Raw genomic sequence first — 21,873 nt, forward strand, 5'->3', positions numbered from 1 at the left:
ACAAATATTGTCTCAATATATTAAAAAAAAATTAAACAGAATTAAACAATTAATTTAGAAAGTTAAGAAAAACACATCAAATGAATATAATTATCTCACATTAGATATTGTATTTTTTTTCTCACTAGATTTAGTATAAGATAGCTTCAAGCCTTCAAGAGTATTATTACTTACAAAATTTTGCTTCTAAATTTTGTATTTGACAATTTTTGGATCTTTATCACTACCTTAGTGGGAATGACTCTGATTTTGTCGTCTCTAATAATGAGTGTAGTTATTAAGGATTCTATTTCGATTTTAGAGACACCACTTTCATCTTTTTCATCTGTTTGTGACATTATTCTTACATCAGATTGATCTCCACCACGTCTTGAGCTTCAATTGACAGTGTTTAATGAACGTGGGACGACGTTCCCACATCCTATCTCTGAGTTGGCTGCCAATGTGGACACAATGAAGTTGTTTGAGGATGAGTTTTTGTCTCTTATGGCCAATATTTCCTTTGACACCCCTATTAGAATTTTATATCATAAACCACATGTGTACATGTATGTTATTTCATTAGAAAAATATGTTGTCACAGAAACTGAGTATGATATTGATGATGAGGTTTGTGTGGGTTTCTCAACCCACAATATGTCTTTAAATGTTAATAGATCCCCTGTCCATGAGGCAGTACTTGAGGCCGAAATGGAGGTGTTCGAAAGTTTGTGAAATTCCTTCACTTCCATATAGCTATCAACACAGAGAAATGAGAAAGCTTACACTTCCTATCGGCTATTTAAATACTGAGAAACGAGTTTCGAAGCCGATCAAGGTGTATTATAATCAATTACCTAATGATTGGAAAGATTATTATGTAGAACGATTTTGGATTCAATGGTACTAATAAGCGAATGACACTTAAGTCTCTATTAGGTAATCTCAAATGTGGTATTTTTTGTTTCAATGAAACGAAGATGCAGTGTATAGAATAATGGGTTGTTCGGGATATTTGTAATTGGCGGCTTTATGGTTGAAATTTTTTGATTCTGTGGGAGCTGTAGGTGGGATTTTAGTGGCATGGAATGATGACATGTTCGGAAAAAATGGATGTTAGTATTGGAAGATTTTCTGGGAGCGTTCAGTTGAAAAAATGTGGGGATGACTTTAGGTGGGTTATCTTCACTGTTTATGGGAATGTCCTTCCACAACTAAAGACGAAGCTTTTTCTAAGTTGACTAGTGTTGTTAGTCTATGGGATTTTCCCTTTTTTTGCGGGCGACATGAATGAGGTCAATGTTGTGGAAAACTAACATAATAAATAATAAACAAATGAAAAAACACACTAAGAATTTTATAACGGAGTTTGGCCAAATGTTGACTGTGTCTCCGGGCACTAAATTTATCAATTAATAAGGAAGAAGAGATACAAATATTGGGTGGCACCAAAGAGAGGAGAATTTCTTTTATAGACTAAGAAACTTCCCCACTCTCATCATCTTCCAGTGTGAAATTCTAATTGTGAAGAGAGTTTTTTTATAAATTAAAAAACTTATCCCACTCCCATCTTCATCCGACGTGGGATTTTTAATTGTCTTGGAAAAGTATCCAATATAAATCTTCATCATTAAATAATAGTTCTTAAGTACTTCCAATTGGCGTTCTTCAGCGCCGACTCAAATACGTGAGATATTTACCAAATCTAAACAATGTTTATATTTGTTTTTTCTCATGCATTTCATCTCAAACTCTCTACTCAATTGAGCCTTCAATTTGTCAATTTCATATTGGCTCTTTGATGTTATCAACATACATTAGTAAAAATAGGATTATATAAGGCACATTTTGCATTTTGCGCAAATACATACAATAATTGAATTTGTTTCTTGTGTAGTTGTGGTCCATCATAAACTTATCAAGTCATTTGTACCATTGTCTCAACGATTGCTTCAATCCGTACAATGATTTGTTCAACTTGCAAACCCAATTTTTTTTATCAGCAACTTTGAATCCATCTGGTTGAGACATGTAGATTTCTTCGTTCAAATGATCGTGTAGAAGTGCGGTATTCACATCTAGTTTAGCTAGCTCCAAATTCATATATGCTACCAAGGCCAACAAAATTCTAATAGAAGAGTATTTAACAATAGGACAAAATATCTCATTATAATCAACTCCTTCCTTCTGAGCGTAGTCTTTAGCTATCAATCTTTCCTTGTAGCGAACATCAATTTTTTCAAGAAATCCTTCTTCCTTATCAAAGATACATATACAATTCAAATGTGTATACAATTCAATTTGTGACAATGCTTATTGGTTATTAAATAAGATGTAGGAAATAGTGTTCACTTTTAAAATGTGTATGCTAGTAGTTTTTTTTAACAAGGGTGACATGTCTGCGCAAAACATAAGAAATAATGGATTTCCAAACTAAACAAAAACATTTAATAATAGGTGAATTATATTACATGTTGGGGGCACTTGAATTTTCTTGATGAAGATAACCCAAGTTTGTCACTACACACCAAGATTTTGTATTTATTTCTTAAATATTCATGAAGACATAACTTTGTGTTTCATTTACCAATTTAGACGTATTTATGTTTTAAATTGAGTATTTTTTTAAATATATGTGTTCAAAAATGTCAAATATTGTTATAATACCTTAAAAAATATATATAACAAGTGAGAATAATTGAAAAAATCGAAAAAATAAGAATTGATATTTTATCTTTACAAATGAGATAAATTAATTAAGAAAAAAATACTAGATTAAAGTAAGAAAGTAAAAATGAAAATTAATGGCTAAAATTTTAATAATTAAAATATTATATGACACAATTTAAAGTTTAAGTCTCATTTCATAAAATGATCATAGTTCGAGTCCTAAATAGCGATTGACTTTTATTTATTTGATAATAAAATTATTATTATTTCTGTTAAAAGTATAAAGTTAGTACGAGTTTTCATCTTTTATGTATCACTCTTATTGTTTGTTATATTAGTTTATGGAATACATTTTTTTTTGTTAACCTGTTATAAGATAATTATATTGTGAAAAGTAATCTTATCCACTTGAATGTCTTAACACAAACACAACAATATAATTACTAATTTTATGTCACTCTAATTTAGGTTTATCATAATTTAGTTATAACATAATTTACTAGTTAGTTTAAGATAATTTTTTTATTCAAAAGATTATAATTTTTATATTCAATTCTCAATAAAATTATTTTAAGTTAACTTCGTTATATTGGACTAGTTTCTTAATATTAATAATAATTTAATATTAATTAGAAAGTTGTGCCTGTGATATTTACATTACATAAATAATCATATTTGAGAAAGAAAAAATTATATTAACATGAGAAATTGAAAAAAAAATATATATATTATTATTATTTAATTAATTAAGTAAATGTAAAACACATGTTTTGATCAAGATGTTCAAAAAGGGGAAAATATTAATGATAGGTAACAAAAAGACTACTCATTGTATTTGGCAACATATAAATGTGAGGTGGGATGTGACCATTCACTTGCATCAACTTTGGCTACCCTCTACACAACTTTATGTGGAATCAAGCTTGTGGCTCAAAATTTTCCAATTCAATTGATATTAAAACATTTGTATATCTACCATTTGATCCCTCATTTTAAAATTCATTTCTTATCATTAAACACATTAATTTAGATAATGCGCATTTCTTCATGTTATTCAAGAATTGTATTCTCTATTGATAAAAAGGGACCATAATCTTGTAATTGGACAAATTCTCTTTGGCTTGATTTGCTTTGTTCATTTTGTATTTAGGGTTGGTTTGAAATTATATGTTTTGATAGTTTGATTTAATGAATTGTATTACGACTTTAACATAAACAAATTTTCAGTCCTAAAAATCATTTTAATCCAATAATTTTAATTCTATCTTCTACATATTTTTTTTCCATTTTTTTAATCAAGTTTATATTTTTTTTCTCTTTTTCTAAGTGATAAAGTGCATTATATTGATTAATTTAACTGTAGATATCGCTGTCAAATATCAAAAGTAAATAGTCCAAAAAACAATTATGTACAGATTATAATAAGATGTATAATTCGTTATTGAAGAAAAAACTCAAATAACTTAAAAAAAGATATCAATAAATGATGAGTATAAACAAAATTAGAACTCATAAACTATTGTAATATGATTACAATAGTAGATCGATGAGTTGGGATAATCAGTAGAGTATACTCTCTTAGGTTTATTAGCTTGTCTAGTTTTTTTGAATTGTGCTTGATTTACTCACATATTTTCTTTTTCATTAATCTCCTAAATACATTTTGACTTGTTTAACCACATAATTTTTTGAAACATTTGAATTAATTATCGTCACAAATTTTATCATAAAAAAATATCAATAATATAACTTAGAACTCATAACTACAAAGTTAGCATTTAAGGTTAAGAGTTTGTCCTATCAAGAATAATTTTTTTATTTTAAATAATAAGAACTAATATGTCTACATGTTCTCGCTTCAACTCAATGCGTTTCAAAAATATTAAAATATCTTATATTTTAAATTATTATTTATTACTTTATCATTATATATAATAAATTTAAGCATTTTATAAACTAAAATGTACATTCAAAATCATCATAAATCATTAATTTTTAAATAATTCAAATTATTTCAAAATTTTGAATCCAAATCTGCACTGAATTAGTATAGTTGAAAAAACTATGATAAGAAATTTTCCAAGAAGAATCGTATATATATATATAATAAATTCAGATGAGACCTTAAATAAAAATGTAGTTGGTAGTTTAATATTCAATTATGTAGATTGTTTGTCCAATACAATTAACTAACTTATTTAGAATTGGAGTTTCACTTTCCTTTCAATATCTTTAAGGTTTAAGGGTAAAATCATAATGACTAATCTTTAAAATAAATTAAATATGATGAGATAGTTTCTGGTAAGATAAAATAATTCCTTGTTAATTTTTCAAAGTCAAATAATTTTTTAATCTTTTTTTTAAAAAACAACTTAATATCATTTCATTAAAAAATTAAAAAGAATAAAAAAACAAAAAAAAAAAGAAAAAAAAGGTTTAAAATCAGATCTAACTAATTTCTAAATTTAACAATAGAACAATAATTGAATTACATGATATTTTAATGTTTATATTCTATAGATTTTGTTGTTAGGAGAAGTCAATCAATATCATTATCATTTTTTAATTTAATAATTTAATATTAATCTAAAACATGATATTTTAATGTTTATATTCTATAGATTTTGTTGTTAAGAGAAATCAATCAATATCATTATATATAAATATTACTATATCTCCTCCCCCTCTTGAGGTATTCATTATAAACATTAATTATTAATCCCATTTAAAAATAATGCCACAAAGCATGTCAAGACAAAAAAAAAATCCCAAATCAAACAAGACTTACTACCTTTCTCCTTTCCAATTCTTGACCAAACAGCTTGCTTCCGAACAAAACGCCAAACAGACCAGACTAGACCAGAAGACAGAACCCCTTTCCCGCTGGTTTTAGAAGTCGGATGAGGACGAAAACGCAAGGATACGAGGCTTGGGAGAAAACTACTATATAAGAAGATCAAAGGAGATAGGCTGGAAAAAAAAAAAAAAAAAAATGGAGATTGCCATTGCCATTTGTTCTTGAGTTTTTTTTTTTTTTTAGAACGCTGGGTTCCGCTACTCCTATGGAGTGCGATTAATCCCCGCGGGTTAAGTACATAGCCCGCAAACATACTTAACCAATTAACCAGACACAGAACTTGCCGCCTGACGGGCTCGTGTTCTTGAGTCTTGGCCGACCCTTGAGTGAGTTGGGACCTCTAAAATAGTAATTTTTTAATTTTAATAATATAAATTGAGATATAAATTATATATATATTATATAATATATTAGAATAGAGATTAAAAAAGAAATAGAAAAGTTATATATATATATATATATATAATATTAAAAGAGAAATAAGAAAAAAAATAAAATTAATTGTATAATACTATTAAATATTAAATAATGGGACCTATAAAAAAGTGGCCCTACAAAAGTGGGACCTATGCAACTTCATAGGTTGACTTATCCTAGGAATGGGCCCTCAGTCTTTTCTGGATCTTGGCTTTTTGCAGTTGGAAGCCTCAATTTTGTGTGCGATCAATCTGAATGCTTCATTGGAGACATTAGTAAGCTTTGTAAACTTCTAAATCCCATTTATGATGTAGCTTTGTAACTTTCCAAAAATCAGATGGATAATGAAGAAAAATAGTTTTCTAATCTTCTAGACGTACAGTGTTTGATCTTGTGTTATGGTGTAGTTCCTATATGTTATATGATTGTTTCTGATTTGGTTTAATTAGACGTTTGATCAAATGAATCTGAAATAAAAACTCTGTTTTTGTCTGAAAAATCGAATTATTGTTGCAGGTCTTTTATTTGTTTCGATTCATAATTAAAATGGTTTATGTTTCCATGTTCAAGCTTTTTGTTTTGTTTTGTTACTGGTTAGTTGGGTTAGTGTTGGATTTGGTTTAGAATTATTTAGTCCGGTCGTGACCGGCATTGGTACTTCGGCGACTGTGCCAGAGGCGTTTTTAATTTAAAACAATTGTACCAAGTTACCAATTGTTTAAAATAATCATTAAATGCTTTAATCATTTTTAAAAAATCCACAAAAAAGAGTTTAAAGCAACAAAAACAATAATTATTTTCAACAAAAACATTATTTAGGACTTGTTTGATTATTCTGTTAAGAAAAATCCCAAGAAATAAAAATAGTTTTTAATATATATATATAAATTTAATAAGCTTAAATAAATGTTTGTTTGGATTCTATTCATTTTTCAAACTAACATTTAAACTTTCTTTTTGTAGATACTATTTTTGAGCCTCACTTCTCGCTCAAAGGTAACATTTGATTTTATTTCATTACGTTTTAGATTTAGAACATTGACATAGACGCATATTCTAGAAACAGAATGATACAAAACTAGACATATATTTAGGCTTGGATTACCTTTAGACGCATGCCCTAATATTAGATAAATAAATAAGTTGTAAAATAATATTCTTTTAAATTACAAAAAATTTAAAGTAGAGACTGTCATGTGACAGACACATGAGATGTAGCGCGAAAGTCTTTTCTCACGTGTAACAAAGTACCAAACCAAAAACATAATCTCTAAAATGCATTTGAACACGCAAAACATTTTCTTTCCTGATTTCTCAAATAGTAAATTAGGTGGCGACTCTAAAAAAGTCAAAGTTAATCTAAATCGATATTTTTTAATGCACTATAGTCAAGCCCTAAACCCTAGTCAACTTTGACTTACATAGTCAACTTTGATAATTCCATTAAAGAGTATAGTCTAATGAGATTATATTATGACGTGTATGTCTAGACTTTAAGTTAGTCCAATTTCAAATTACTATCATAATAATTAGAAATTTTCGTTGTACATTTTTAGATAACATTAGAACATCTTCTAATAAGAAGCAAAGACATTTGTACATCATTTAAAAGAAGAGAATAAACAGTTGATTCTTATGCCGTAAACTCGTGGCTAAAAATTTCCGATACCGCGGTTGTCAAATTTGTTTTTCTCTCTAAAAGATGCTATAAATTAAGTGGTGTAACTAAATATTTATTAAACTAGTATACGTGATTTTTTATAGGACTCATTTATAATGTTTAGTTAGTTAGTTAGGAATCAATTGTTAGAATTTATTTATAAATATTTTGTTTTATCTAGATCATAATTCTTTTTTATTATTATTGTTGAGATATCCTATCTAATTCTTATAACAATATTTACCCCTCAAGTTAATTTTGTAAGATTAGGATTTATGAATTAAGATTTAGTGCTTATGATTTAGTCAATGTGAATTTATGTTCAATTTTAAACATGATATAACATTATTTATTAAATTAATTTTTTAAATAATATTTTATGAACATAAATGAAGGAAGAGGGTCCCTCTATGATATTTTAGACTGGAGAAATTTTTTTCATTTAGACAAAGAGTATGAGAAAGTTTGAAAATTAATAATGATAATTATTTGTTACAAATAAATTTATTTATACTTTGAAAATAAAAGTTAAAATAAAACAAGTAAAATGTACCACCTATGAAAAATGTACAACATGTATTAATTAAATCTTAATCTAATTTAAATAAAAAAAATATTTTCTATCAAAAAATATTAAGGTAAGTGACTTTATTTTTAATGTTTAAACTAAATTATTAATTAAAAAAATATTTATTTATATAATTTTGTTGTCATGCCTATAATTCATTTCCTAATCAGTAAAAAAAAGAATAAAACTAAAAAATGTCCTCAAGTCTAATCAGGATAATAATCTTCTTCTATATGTATAATTAGTAAATGCTTAATTAATTACTCCATAATTCATGACTTATCTTATTCTCTAATATGATTAATATGACAACAAAAATATATTAAAACCTAAAATGATGTAAATTATTGGTTGAAAACTATTCGTCACTATATCAAATATAGTATTGAATCAAATATGTTTGATCAAATATAGTATTGAATCAAATATGTTTTGCAAATATTATTAACCATTTAAACAAGTAAAATTGTCAAAGTCGCAAATAAAATCATATAAAAATTTTGAAATATTCTTACATAATTTTTGAATTACAAAATTCATGAATTTTATAGTATTTTTATTTGGGTATATTTATTATAAAAATCAAAATCTATTAATTAAGTTATATTTTCATTTTATTTAATTAATAACACCTCCTCATCCTTGAGGAACACCTCCTCATCCTTGAAGAGATGTTATAAATTTATAATATAAACACTGTATTTTTCACCGAATTTATAATTTAAATTTGGGGCTCATTTTAATAAAAATAAATAAATCAACCAATTAAAAATAACTTGAAATGATATTATATATTTTTTTAACTTGAAATAAAGATTAAAGAAGAAGAAAAAATATCTCAAACCAAACGGGGCTAAGGCACCAGACCCAAAAAGCAAAAAACCAAACAGCGGCTTTCCCCTTCCTTCCTTGTTCATTTCTTCTCATATTTTCAGCTTCGTGTCTGTTCTTTTCTCTCACCTGGAGGAGGAGGATTAAACAAAGACAATAGAAGCTCATTTAGGAAAGATCTGACTGTCGAATCGCTGAAGGAAATCGTCTCTGGAGCACGACGATCGCGAAGAAGAAATATAAGATAAAGGGGGAGAACGGTGTTCGTGGTTCTGAGGGAGGCAGAATCTTGAGCGATTTTGGCAAAGGAAAGCTCGAATAACCTCTTTTTCTGATGCATTAGAGGTAGTAGATCCCCTTTGTTAGCTCTAGGGATCAGCAAGATTGTCTCCTTTTTTAACCTGTAAGTTCATATACTTTTGATTCCGCTTAACATATGGGTTTGTGTATTGGATTTCCAAAAACTGATTGAATAGAAAAAATTGTCTTCCCTTTTCTAGAAAATTTTGTTTCTTTTCTTCTGATCTTAGAGTAGTAGAACACCAACAGTTCTGTATTGTTGAATTAGATTAAAAAAAAAAAACGAATTTCAATTTGTGAACTTTGTATGAAATTATTGTGAAATTAATGTAGATGAAGTTATTGTGAGGTGTGCAACCTCAATCATAATCAAGACAGTCGTCACAAATACTTTCCCAGTCGTCATCTCTCGATTCCATAAGAAGCTCTCCAACATCCGCTCATACCTGAAGAATCCTGTCCCCCATGGTTCCGAGAATCGTGTTTGGTGCGTGTTCTGCAATTGCGATATTGAAGAACTCCCCAGCTTCTTTGCCTTGTAAGTACTCCTCTCTGCTTTCCGTTGATACATGGAAGTGAAATTTTGAATTCTGAATATAATGATAGATTTGATGTAGAATACCTAAAAGCATTGGCCAACTTGTTATCATTCTGGCTGAACTTGTTTCTGAATTCTTAAAATGGTTGCAAATTTAGCAAGCTTAAGTTTTGAAAAACAATCATGGTATGATTTTTTATCCGAATTCTTCTTTTCATGAGTATAGGCCTTTCAATTATGGTAGAAATTGAAGTGTTACTAGTGCAACGTGAGAAAATTAAAGGGAATATTGTTGTCCCCTTTATTCAATATATTTTGTAAGTTGAACATTATTGATTGGTAGTGGCACTGCAATTCATCATCTGGCGAGTGCGAGTCATCTGAAGAACACCAAGAGTTTTTTGTGGAAACATGGTGGTAAGATGGATAAGGTGGATTCATTGAGGATTTTGGAAGCAGACGTAGTAAAGGTATTCCCTATGATATTGTTTATTGTTCTTGATATCCTTATATTTTCTTCAATATTTTATATCCATGATCTACAACTCTTTCAGTGCATGTTATCTTGTTATGATGTGAGTTGATGTGCAACTTAGAAGGTTTCTTACTTGAACTACTTCACTTGTAAGTTACTGAAACTATATGTAAAATCATGTGGATTGTGGAGATGAACTTAATTCAAATGATAAAGTTCTAAGTTGTGTTATCAAAACACATTCTTAGTTTAGAAAGTCAAAGTATGCACATGAATAGAGACATTAGTTTGAGCATTATTGCTCTCTTTCTATTGGAAAGCTTTTTGATTTTCTTGATTGAGACATAGGTCCATCTAGACGGAGAAGCGGTAAACAGAGAGATTGTAAATCAAGGTGAGCACTTAGTTCGTTTTCTTTTACTGTAATTGGCCCCTATTGGAAACACTGTTCTATCTCGTTTGTGGATCCAAATGAGATTACATTTGAAAATAGATAATTTCTCAATCCAAAAACAGAAAGTGTTTCAAATAGGCCTATTGTCTAATATAAGTCTTACTAATTTACATTTTCCTCCTCAGGCTTGAATAACCTAACTAAAATCTCCATCCCTCTACAACAACAAGATGGTCAAGGAAATGTGCACTCAGGAGCACCACCTCCTTGGTTTGATCATCTGAATGTTGGACTAAAATCTGAAAGTCGGTCAAGTGGTTCTCTTTCGAAGCAAGGAGGGAAAAGTAAATTGAACCCAAATCGAGTGGGAGCTGCTTGGGCAGAGCAACGAAAAATCGAGATGGAAATGGAGAAAAAGGGAGAGATTGTTTTCAGAGATGTGGATCCAAACTGGCTTCCAAATTTTGGAAGTGTTTGGCAATCAGGCACCCGGAAGAAATCTAGAAAAGAATTTGAGTCTGAAAAGAAGAAAAAATCAACTAATTATAAAGTTGGTGATTCTGAATCTGAAGCGTCGATTAAGATTCAGCCATATGTTGGTAAAAGAATGGTAAGCTCAAATTATGAATTGTTTGAATGATTGTCGTAACCAAATGTGGGCTTATTTGGGTAAAATGACTAAAAAAATATCTTTATTATTTAATATTTCATGAAACAAGGCCTTGAAAAGGCTTTGGTTTGATATGTCCTATATAATATATGATGAAAGAATAGGATTCTTGTAAAAGTATCCAATTCTTAGCTTTTTTTATGGACAGTTTCCTTAAAAGATTCATAAAAGTATCCAATTCTTAGTTTTTTTTATGGACAGTTTCCTTACAAGATTCATGTTTGTTTTTTATATTGTAGAAAAAGGACAGAGACAAGTGATGTTTTGTTCTCAAAAGGAGATGTGGTTTCCTCTACAAGTAAGTGCATTAGATGTAATTCATTCTAGAAATATTACATTTTCTTACATTCATCTCTAATATTATATCTATTTGAATGTTTTGAGAAGATAAGTATGTTTTTGTAAATAGATATGACAGATTTTGTTTTGTTTTGTTTTTTTGCAAACTTGTGAGAAAATATGAGTTACATGCAGAGGTAGATTTGAGCCTTGGGTGATTTATTCGAAATTCAATCCGAATTCAAAATACTATTTCGGATTGGATTGAAATCAGATTGAGTTTGGATAAGAATAAATTCGGATTGGATTAGGATTATCCATATTATTCAAACTATCTAAATAAAAATATATTTTTTAATTTTTTTTTCTGTAAATCATTTCATCTCAATATAATATATTTTTTATTTATTGTTGTATCTTTCTCATTCTCATATACAAATATAACTAAACAAAATTAATTATAACATTAAAAATTTAATAATATATATTTTTTATAATTAAACATTAACTAATAATATAAATTAAGTAATTATGTTTTCTTAATTGAAGAGGTGAACATTTGATGGACTAATTTGAACCGAATTAATTATTTTAGTTTGAATTAAATTCGGAAAAATTCAAAATAATTTAAATTAAAAATATATATTTTTTCCTTCCTACTTACAATTTTTCTCTCCTTTAATCAAATTTTTTTTTATCACTTAATTAAACGAGTTTCTTATCAATTTATATCCCAAATAACTATTGTTTGACTAAATAATGAAAAAATCCAGATTTTAAATTTATTTTCATATCACTCTTTTTTTCTCACACACTCTCTCCATATATAAAATTAATAATAATAATTTTATTTTCTAGTATAATTATTTATTAATTTAAATTATTTAAAATTTAAATGTTATATTAAATAAAATGGTATCTTATAGTTGAATTTATATTTTGTTTTAATTTTAATTTAATATAATTAATAAAAATATTTAAAATAAAATAATTTTAAAATTTAATTTATATTAAAAATTATTAAAATGTAAATATATATATATATATATATATATATATATATATATATATTAAAGTGAATTTTTATTAATATAAAATAAAATATTTAAGTGAAGGATAATTTTAGTATTTATGTGAATAAAATTGTTGATTAGATATGTGATAGAATATTTGGATTTTGGAATAAATCTCGATAAAATCCAAATAACCTCTACATCAAACGGCCCTTAATCTTTTTATTAAAGTGATTGCGATAAAATATTAAACAAATTTCGTGTCAATATCACTTTAGACAATATATTAAACAAATTATGTAATGTCACAACCACTTTAGATAAGACATTAAACAAATTATGTCATGTCATCATCATTTTAGACAATATATTAAACAAATTATGTAATGTCACCGCCACTTTAGATAAGACATTAAATAAATTATGTTCTGTCACCATCATTTTAGACAATATATTAAACAAATTATGTCATGTCACCACCACTTTAGATAAAACATTAAACAAATTATGTCCTGTCAACATCACTTTAGACAATATATTAAACAAATTATGTCATGTCACCACCACTTTAGATAAGACATTAAACAAATTATGTCATGTCATCATCATTTTAGACAATATATTAAACAAATTATGTCATGTCACCGCCACTTTAGATAAGACATTAAATAAATTATGTTCTGTCACCATCATTTTAGACAATATATTAAACAAATTATGTCATGTCACCACCACTTTAGATAAAACATTAAACAAATTATGTCCTGTAAACATCACTTTAGACAATATATTAAACAAATTATGTCCTGTCAACATCACTTTAGATAGTATATTAAACAAATTATGTAATGTCACCACCACTTTAGATAAGACATTGAACAAATTATGTCATGTCATCATCATTTTAGACAATATATTAAACAAATTATGTCATGTCACCATCACTTTAGATAAGACATTGAACAAATTATTTCATGTCACCATCACTTTAGACAATATATTAAACAAATTATGTCATGTCACCACCACTTTAGATAAGAATTAAACAAATTATGTTCTGTCATCATCATTTTAGACAATATATTAAACAAATTATGTCATGTCACCACCACTTTAGATAAGACATTAAACAATATATTAAACAAATTATGTAATGTCACCATCACTTTAGATAAGACATTACACAAATTATGTTCTGTCACCACCACTTTAGATAAGACATTAAACAAATTATGTCATGTAACCATCATTTTAGATAAGACATTAATAAAATTATGTCCTGTCAACATCACTTTAGACAATATATTAAACAAATTATGTCCTGTCAACATCACTTTAGACAATATATTAAACAAATTATGTCACGTCACCACCACTTTAGATAAGACATTAAACAAATTATGTTCTGTCACCATCACTTTAGACAATATATTAAACAAATTATATCATGTCACCACCACTTTAGATAAGACATTAAACAAATTATGTCTTGTCAGCATCACTTTAGACAATATATTAAACAAATTATGTCATGTCATCATCACTTTAGATAAAACATTAAACAAATTATATTCTGTCATAATCACTTTAAACAATATATTAAACAAATTATGTCATGTCACCACCACTTTAGATAAGACATTAAACAAATTATGTCATGTCATCATCACTTTAGACAATATATTAAACAAATTATGTCATGTCACCATCACTTTAGATAAGACATTAAACAAATTATGTCTTGTCACCGTCACTTTAGACAATATATTAAACAAATTATGTAATGTCACCATCACTTTAGATAAGACATTAAACAAATCATGTCCTCCTGTCGAACCATTTCCTGTCCTACCCACCTTTCAAACAATTTTTCCCAAACTACTCACCTTTTCATTCACATTCCCAAACTACCCACCTTTCTCTTTCTAAATCATTAATCAACCTATTAATTAACTCACTCTCTATCTTAACCCACTAATTAATTCTCTCTCTCTCTAAACTCATTAATTAGCTTCTCTCTTTCAACTATTAATTAATATCCTCACTTTTAAACTATTAATTAATTCAATTGAAATATATTATATAAATATTAAAATAAAATAACACATATGTTTTATTTTTATTTAAATCTATAAATATAATATATATAGTTCAAATTAAATACACTAAATTAAATAATTTAAATAGCTATTATAAATTAAAATAAAATAGAATACATTACATAAACGGGAATTTGAAATAAAATATATTACATATACATTAAAATAAAATACATTACATCACAATAAAATACATAACATAAACATTACAATAAAATAAAATACATAATAAATATTAATCACGTTCAATATACAATAAAATAATAAAATGCATATTTTATCTTTATAATTCAATTTTTTTATATATTTGAAACTGCGACGTTTAATGACCTTCAAAATGGTCAAATTTATTGTCAAAGGTCAAGAGAATTATTTGAAACTGTTGAGAAAAAAACATCATCACACAAGGTTATTCCATACAATGAACAAAGAGGAGTCTTCGAAATCGTTACTGCACAATACAGAACTATAAATGGATATTGGAAGGATGGTAACAAACATAATGTGGATTTATATAGAGGTTTTTGCTCTAGTGGAAAATGGAGTAGATATCATAAAATTGAATTATAAAGATAAAATATGCATTTTATTGTATATTGAACGCGATTAATATTTATTATGTATTTTATTTTATTGTAATATTTATGTTATGTATTTTATTGTGATGTAATGTATTTTATTTTAATGTTTATGTAATATATTTTAATGTATTCTATTTTATTTTATTTTATAATAGCTATTTAAATTATTTAATTTAGTGTATTTAATTTGAACTATATATATTATATTTATAGATTTAAATAAAAATAAAACATATGTGTTATTTTATTTTAATATTTATATAATATATTTCAATTGAATTAATTAATAGTTTAAAAGTGAGGATATTAATTAATAGTTGAAAGAGAGAGAATAGTTAATTAATGAGTTTAGAGAGAGAGAGAAAGTTAATTAGTGGGTTAAGATAGAGAGTGAGTTAATTAATGGGTTGATTAATGATTTAGAGAGAGAAAGGTGGGTAGTTTGGGAATGTGAATGAAAAGGTGGGTAGTTTGGGAAAAATTATTTAAAAGGTGGGTAGGACAGGAAATGGTTCTCCTCCTGTCACCATCACTTTAGACAATATATTAAACAAATTATGTCATGTCACCACCACTTTAAATAAGACATTGAACAAATTATGTCCTATCACCATCAATTTAGACAATATATTAAACAAATTATGTCATATCACCACCACTTTAGATAAGACATTAAACATATTAAACAAATTATGTTCTGTCACCATCACTTTAGATAAGACATTAAACAAATTATGTCTTGTCACCGTCACTTTAGACAATATATTAAACAAATTATGTAATGTCACCATCACTTTAGATAAGACATTAAACAAATCATGTCCTCCTGTCACCATCACTTTAGACAATATATTAAACAAATTATGTCATGTCACCATCACTTTAGATAAGACATTGAACAAATTATGTCCTATCATCATCAATTTAGACAATATATTAAACAAATTATGTCATGTCACCACCACTTTAGATAAGACATTAAACATATTAAACAAATTATGTTTTGTCACCATCACTTTAGACAATATATTAAACAAATTATGTCATGTCACCACCACTTTAGATAAGAATTAAACAAATTATGTTCTGTCATCATCATTTTAGACAATATATTAAACAAATTATGTCACGTCACCACCACTTTAGATAAGACATTAAACAATATATTAAACAAATTATGTAATGTCACCATCACTTTAGATAAGACATTAAACAAATTATGTTCTGTCACCACCACTTTAGATAAGACATTAAATAAATCATGTCATGTCACCATCATTTTAGATAAGACATTAAACAAATTATGTCCTGTCAACATCACTTTAGACAATATATTAAACAAATTATGTCATGTCACCACCACTTTAGATAAGACATTGAACAAATTATGTTCTGTCACCATCACTTTAGACAATATATTAAACAAATTATGTCATGTCACCACCACTTTAGATAAGAATTAAACAAATTATGTTCTGTCATCATCATTTTAGACAATATATTAAACAAATTATGTCATGTCACCACCACTTTAGATAAGACATTAAACAATATATTAAACAAATTACGTAATGTCACCATCACTTTAGATAAGACATTAAACAAATTATGTTCTGTCACTACCACTTTAGATAAGACATTAAACAAATCATGTCATGTCACCATCATTTTAGATAAGACATTAAACAAATTATGTTCTGTCAACATCACTTTAGACAATATATTAAACAAATTATGTTCTGTCAACATCACTTTAGACAATATATTAAACAAATTATGTCACGTCACCACCACTTTAGATAAGACATTAAACAAATTATGTTCTGTCACCATCACTTTAGACAATATATTAAACAAATTATGTCATGTCACCATCACTTTAGATAAGACATTAAACAAATTATGTCTTGTCACCGTCACTTTAGACAATATATTAAACAAATTATGTCATGTCACCATCACTTTAGATAAGACATTAAACAAATCATGTCCTCCTGTCACCATCACTTTAGACAATATATTAAACAAATTATGTCATGTCACCACCACTTTAGATAAGACATTGAACAAATTATGTCTTATCACCATCAATTTAGACAATATATTAAACAAATTATGTCATGTCACCACCACTTTAGATAAGACATTAAACATATTAAACAAATTATGTTCTGTCATCATCACTTTAGACAATATATTAAACAAATTATGTCATGTTACCACCACTTTAGATAAGACATTAAACAAATTATGTTATGTCATCATCACTTTAGATAATATATTAAACAAATTATGTCATGTCACCACCATTTTAGATAAGACATTAAAAAAATTATGTCTTGTCACCATCACTTTAGACAATATATTAAACAAATTATGTCATGTCACCACCACTTTAGATAAGACATTAAACAAATTATGTTCTGTCACCATCACTTTAGACCATATATTAAATAAATTATGTCATGTCACCACCACTTTAGATAAGACATTAAACAAATTATGTTCTGTCATCATCATTTTAGACAATATATTAAACAAATTATGTCATGTCATCACCACTTTAGATAAAAATTAAACAAATTATGTCATGTCACATTACTTTAGACAATATATTAAACAAATTATATCATGTCACCACCACTTTAAATAAGACATTAAACAAATTATTACAGGTTCATTGCTTCCCTTGCAGCGATAAAAACCTACAAATTATGTAGCAAAATACTGTTGTAAATTTTAGTTTTATTTGTAAATTTTATTTAATGATGTTATATCTTTTAAGTTATTGAAAAATAATTTATAAATAAAATGAATGAGTTGAAATATCTCTCATTCTAATTCATTATTTCTTATTTTAATAGGGTTATATTTTTCCACTTTAATTCTTCTCATCTTATTACAATTCTTTTTTATTCAAGTTTTACTAATTATATTCATTTTATACTCTTTTTTAGTGAAGATATTAAGGCCTCGTTTGATCTTTGAGTTTTTGGGGTTTTATCCCAAAACCCAACAATCCCATCATCAATCAAATCAACACTTTTATTAATTAAAATACCCATATTACCCTTACTTAAATATTTTATTTTATATTTATATATATATATATATATATATTATTTTATTACATTATAAAATTTATTTTCGTATAAATTAAATTAATAAATTATTTTATTTTTAAAAATTATATTAAATATAAATAAATTTAAAATATAAATAAATTTATAACATTCTATATTATCTAATATACCATTTAAATTTTAAATAGTGTAAATAAATAATTATGTTAGAAAATAAAGTGATATATATTTAAATAAAAATATTTATAACATTAATTTTATGTAAAAAAATTATATTAATTATATTAAATAAAAATAAATACACAATATAAATAAAATTATAATCTATTATATTATTTTATGTAATATTTTAATTATAATAGTAATTATTTAGAAGTATTTATAAAAAAATTATTTATATATTAATAAAAGTTAATATTAATATATATATATATATATAGTTTTTTAATATTTATTTTATTATATTTAAAATTTTATTTAATATAATATTATTTTATTATATATATATACAGGGAGAGAGAGAGGGAGAGAGAGGGGTATAATAGGAATAAAATTAAAAAAACCTGGTTTTTTTATCATTTTCATCACACAGGGGTTATTTGGAAAAAACCCAGGATTTATCCAAATAACCCATACATCAAACAAGGCCTAAGTCTAATTATAGTTCTATATAAATTAACATTGATTTACTTGGTTGATATGAACAAAGAAAAGAAAATTTCATTTAAAAGAAATCAAAATCTAAAAGAAATTTAGCAACAATTTTTTTAACATACACAAACTTATTTTATTTTATTTTTTATTTAATAAAAAAAATAATTAGGGGAAGGGACGAGAGAAAGACTGACTTGACATAATCTGATTGTTTGAAAATTAAAATAATTTTTCAATTCTTTATTTCCTCCTTTTTTTTTTCAACTAATTAATATTTTTTATATATAATTTTTATAAAATACTTCCTTTTATCAATAATGTGTTTAATCAATTAAAATATTTTGCATTTCTTTTTGAACTATATGACACAATAAAATGTTGTCCGTTTGACTCCTTTTAGCTCATGCTGAAATTTCACATTAGATTAGCATTAAAATTTACCAAAATGATAACTTAAGATAATTTTCTAACATACAATTTTTACTTAAATATGGTTTATTTATTTATTTCACTAATAACTTCTAACAAGTACAAGAGCAAGATGCTAAAGCAAAATAATAGAAATTTAGACTTGATTTATTAAAAAGCTGTGAAGTACATGTCTATGAAAGAAGAATCCTAAAACAAAAATAAACATTATATCTCTCTATAACATCAGAAATTCCTCATTAACACTGAATTCCATCCACTAGATTAAAGATTTGTGTTTGTGTTCTTCCTATAAACTTGTAAGTCCTGAAAGCCTGCAAAAAGAAAATTACCAATCTAAGAACTGCCAGGAAAATGATCATAAATAGAGCTCAACCAACCACAAATTATAGTTACAATAAATAAGGAACCTCAATGTGTAATAATAATATACTATTAGGTGTAAGAAGACAATACAATTGAATTGAATAGAACAAGTGTTCTTGTTTTAGTATATAATTTATTCTACAAGAAGGGCCATCACTAAATCATCAACTAATATACCACATTTTTACATCAACAAGATCATTTTGAATTGTATTGGAAACTCAACAAACACAGTTCAAAGAAGTTTGAGAAAGTAAACGCCAAACAAGGTTAGTTTGGGAAACTGTTCTCTATTCTATGTGTCCATGGGAGAAAGTGACAACATCAAGTAAGAAACCCAAAACAGTATGGAAAGATTAGCAATGAAGAAAGAAAACATAAACATTGTAATCCTTTTCTTGAACCATTTCAGACAAAAAAAAAAGAAAAGAAAAAGAAAAACATCAAAATGCATCTAAGCTACATTGAACACCTATGTTTCAAAACATGATTATGCAAAAGCAAGCAATCTTACTATCAAAGGAAATCCTAATAATAATAATAATAATAATAATAATTACCTAACCAGAGCCGACAATGATGTTGTTGATGGGAATAAAGATGAGCTTAACAAAAAACCCAACAAAACCCATAACGACGAACCCGATCGCAGTACGAACAGCAACCTTGGAGAATTCTACAGGAAGAAAAAGCAAAATCAGATATTGAAATGAAATTTCAGATCAAATTAATACAGATCCGGTTTGTTTGTTTGTTTGTTGTTTACCTTTGCGATCGGGCTTGTGACACCTCTTAACGAGTCGGATACTGTCCTTTGCGAAATCTCTCAACGGATCCACGACGGAATCCAAGGCGTCCATCTCTATTCTCTTCTCTTCTTCTCAACTCAAAGAAGGAATTGTTGAAACCCTATATACGGGGAGGGAGGGAAGGAAGGAGGCTATGGAAAATGAGAGATCTTTAGAATCCACGTTATGAATCCGTGTTCTTTTATGAATAATTTTATTTATTTATTTGAATTGGTCAAAGTCTAAAAACTATTATTTCAGGTTATTTTATAAGTTGCATTCCATCTTGTTTTAACATCCATAGGTACCGTTGACATACTAGTTATCCTTAATAATTTGTTCAATCTGGATGGAGAAGAATGAATAAAAATAACAGCATTTCTTATAGTTTTGATTGAGGTATTAAGCTCCTTGAAGTCATCCTTAATAATTTAGAAGGAAGATGTTGTGAATTTGGGAAAGAAAGGAAAGGAAAGCTAATGGACGTGAAAGATGGATTTTACAGGAATCTCATCTATAGGGTTGAACCTATGGTAAGACGATTTAGATAGTTGTATAGGCAAGCTGTATATAGCTGTATAGGCCTGAACCTCTCCTAGTCATCTTTGACTGCTTTATACCAGGGTTGAACCTGCAACTTTGTATTTATTAGTTTATTAGTGGAGTAAAAAAATCTTTAATTAACTAATTAAAATTATTATATATTTTCAATATAACATGCAAGTAAAATAATAAGTAAGATTTTTTTCGACTAGTACTCCAAACTTCGGATCTAGCCATGCCTATAGGGTCACCTAACCTAAGTTCATCCTAACCCTAATATCTCAACTAAATTAATTAATTATAAAAATTATAAGCAATCCCCAAAAAGATATGATCAACTGCAAAAGAGATTAATAGAAAAACCCAAAGTGAAATACCATGATACACATCATAGTGATACAAACAACTACTTGGATTCTGAACCAAGTGTTCACAAGTTTTTTAAAACAAAAACAAACATCCCGAAAATAATTTTCATTAAATTAAAATAACAACAAGTTTCACTAGACCAGCAATTCAACTTCCCATCCCTCCTCCTTTTATTACATTACAGATTCACAGAAGAGACCGTCGATTTTAGCTGCAAAAAATGATAAGGAACCGACGTAAATATATGCTCAAACATTAGAATAAACTCAATTCCAATGTAGATCAATGTGCAGGGGTTGTGTTAGGTCTT

At 26.8% G+C, this 21,873-nt stretch overlaps 2 protein-coding genes across 2 annotated transcripts; one reads left to right on the forward strand and one right to left on the reverse strand.

The window, feature by feature from the left end:
- Positions 1–9,418: 9,418 nt before the first annotated feature.
- LOC124944828 (TITAN-like protein) lies at positions 9,419–11,766 on the forward strand. The gene is made up of 6 exons (XM_047485175.1): positions 9,419–9,422; positions 9,616–9,820; positions 10,164–10,395; positions 10,644–10,689; positions 10,875–11,299; positions 11,599–11,766. Exons 1-6 carry the CDS (start codon positions 9,419–9,421, stop codon positions 11,617–11,619), a joined length of 933 nt encoding a protein of 310 aa, XP_047341131.1. The 3' UTR covers positions 11,620–11,766.
- A 7,857-nt stretch (positions 11,767–19,623) lies between these two features.
- LOC124944518 (protein transport protein Sec61 subunit gamma-1-like) lies at positions 19,624–20,794 on the reverse strand. The gene is made up of 3 exons (XM_047484786.1): positions 20,630–20,794; positions 20,424–20,539; positions 19,624–19,811 (listed from the first exon to the last, which is right to left on the reverse strand). The coding sequence occupies exons 1-2, from the start codon at positions 20,721–20,723 to the stop codon at positions 20,424–20,426; spliced, it is 210 nt and encodes a 69-aa protein (XP_047340742.1). The 5' UTR covers positions 20,724–20,794; the 3' UTR covers positions 19,624–19,811.
- Between the last annotated feature and the right edge of the window lie 1,079 nt (positions 20,795–21,873).

This window comes from Impatiens glandulifera, chromosome 7 (assembly GCF_907164915.1).
Source record: "Impatiens glandulifera chromosome 7, dImpGla2.1, whole genome shotgun sequence".
NCBI classification, from domain to species: Eukaryota; Viridiplantae; Streptophyta; class Magnoliopsida; order Ericales; family Balsaminaceae; genus Impatiens; species Impatiens glandulifera.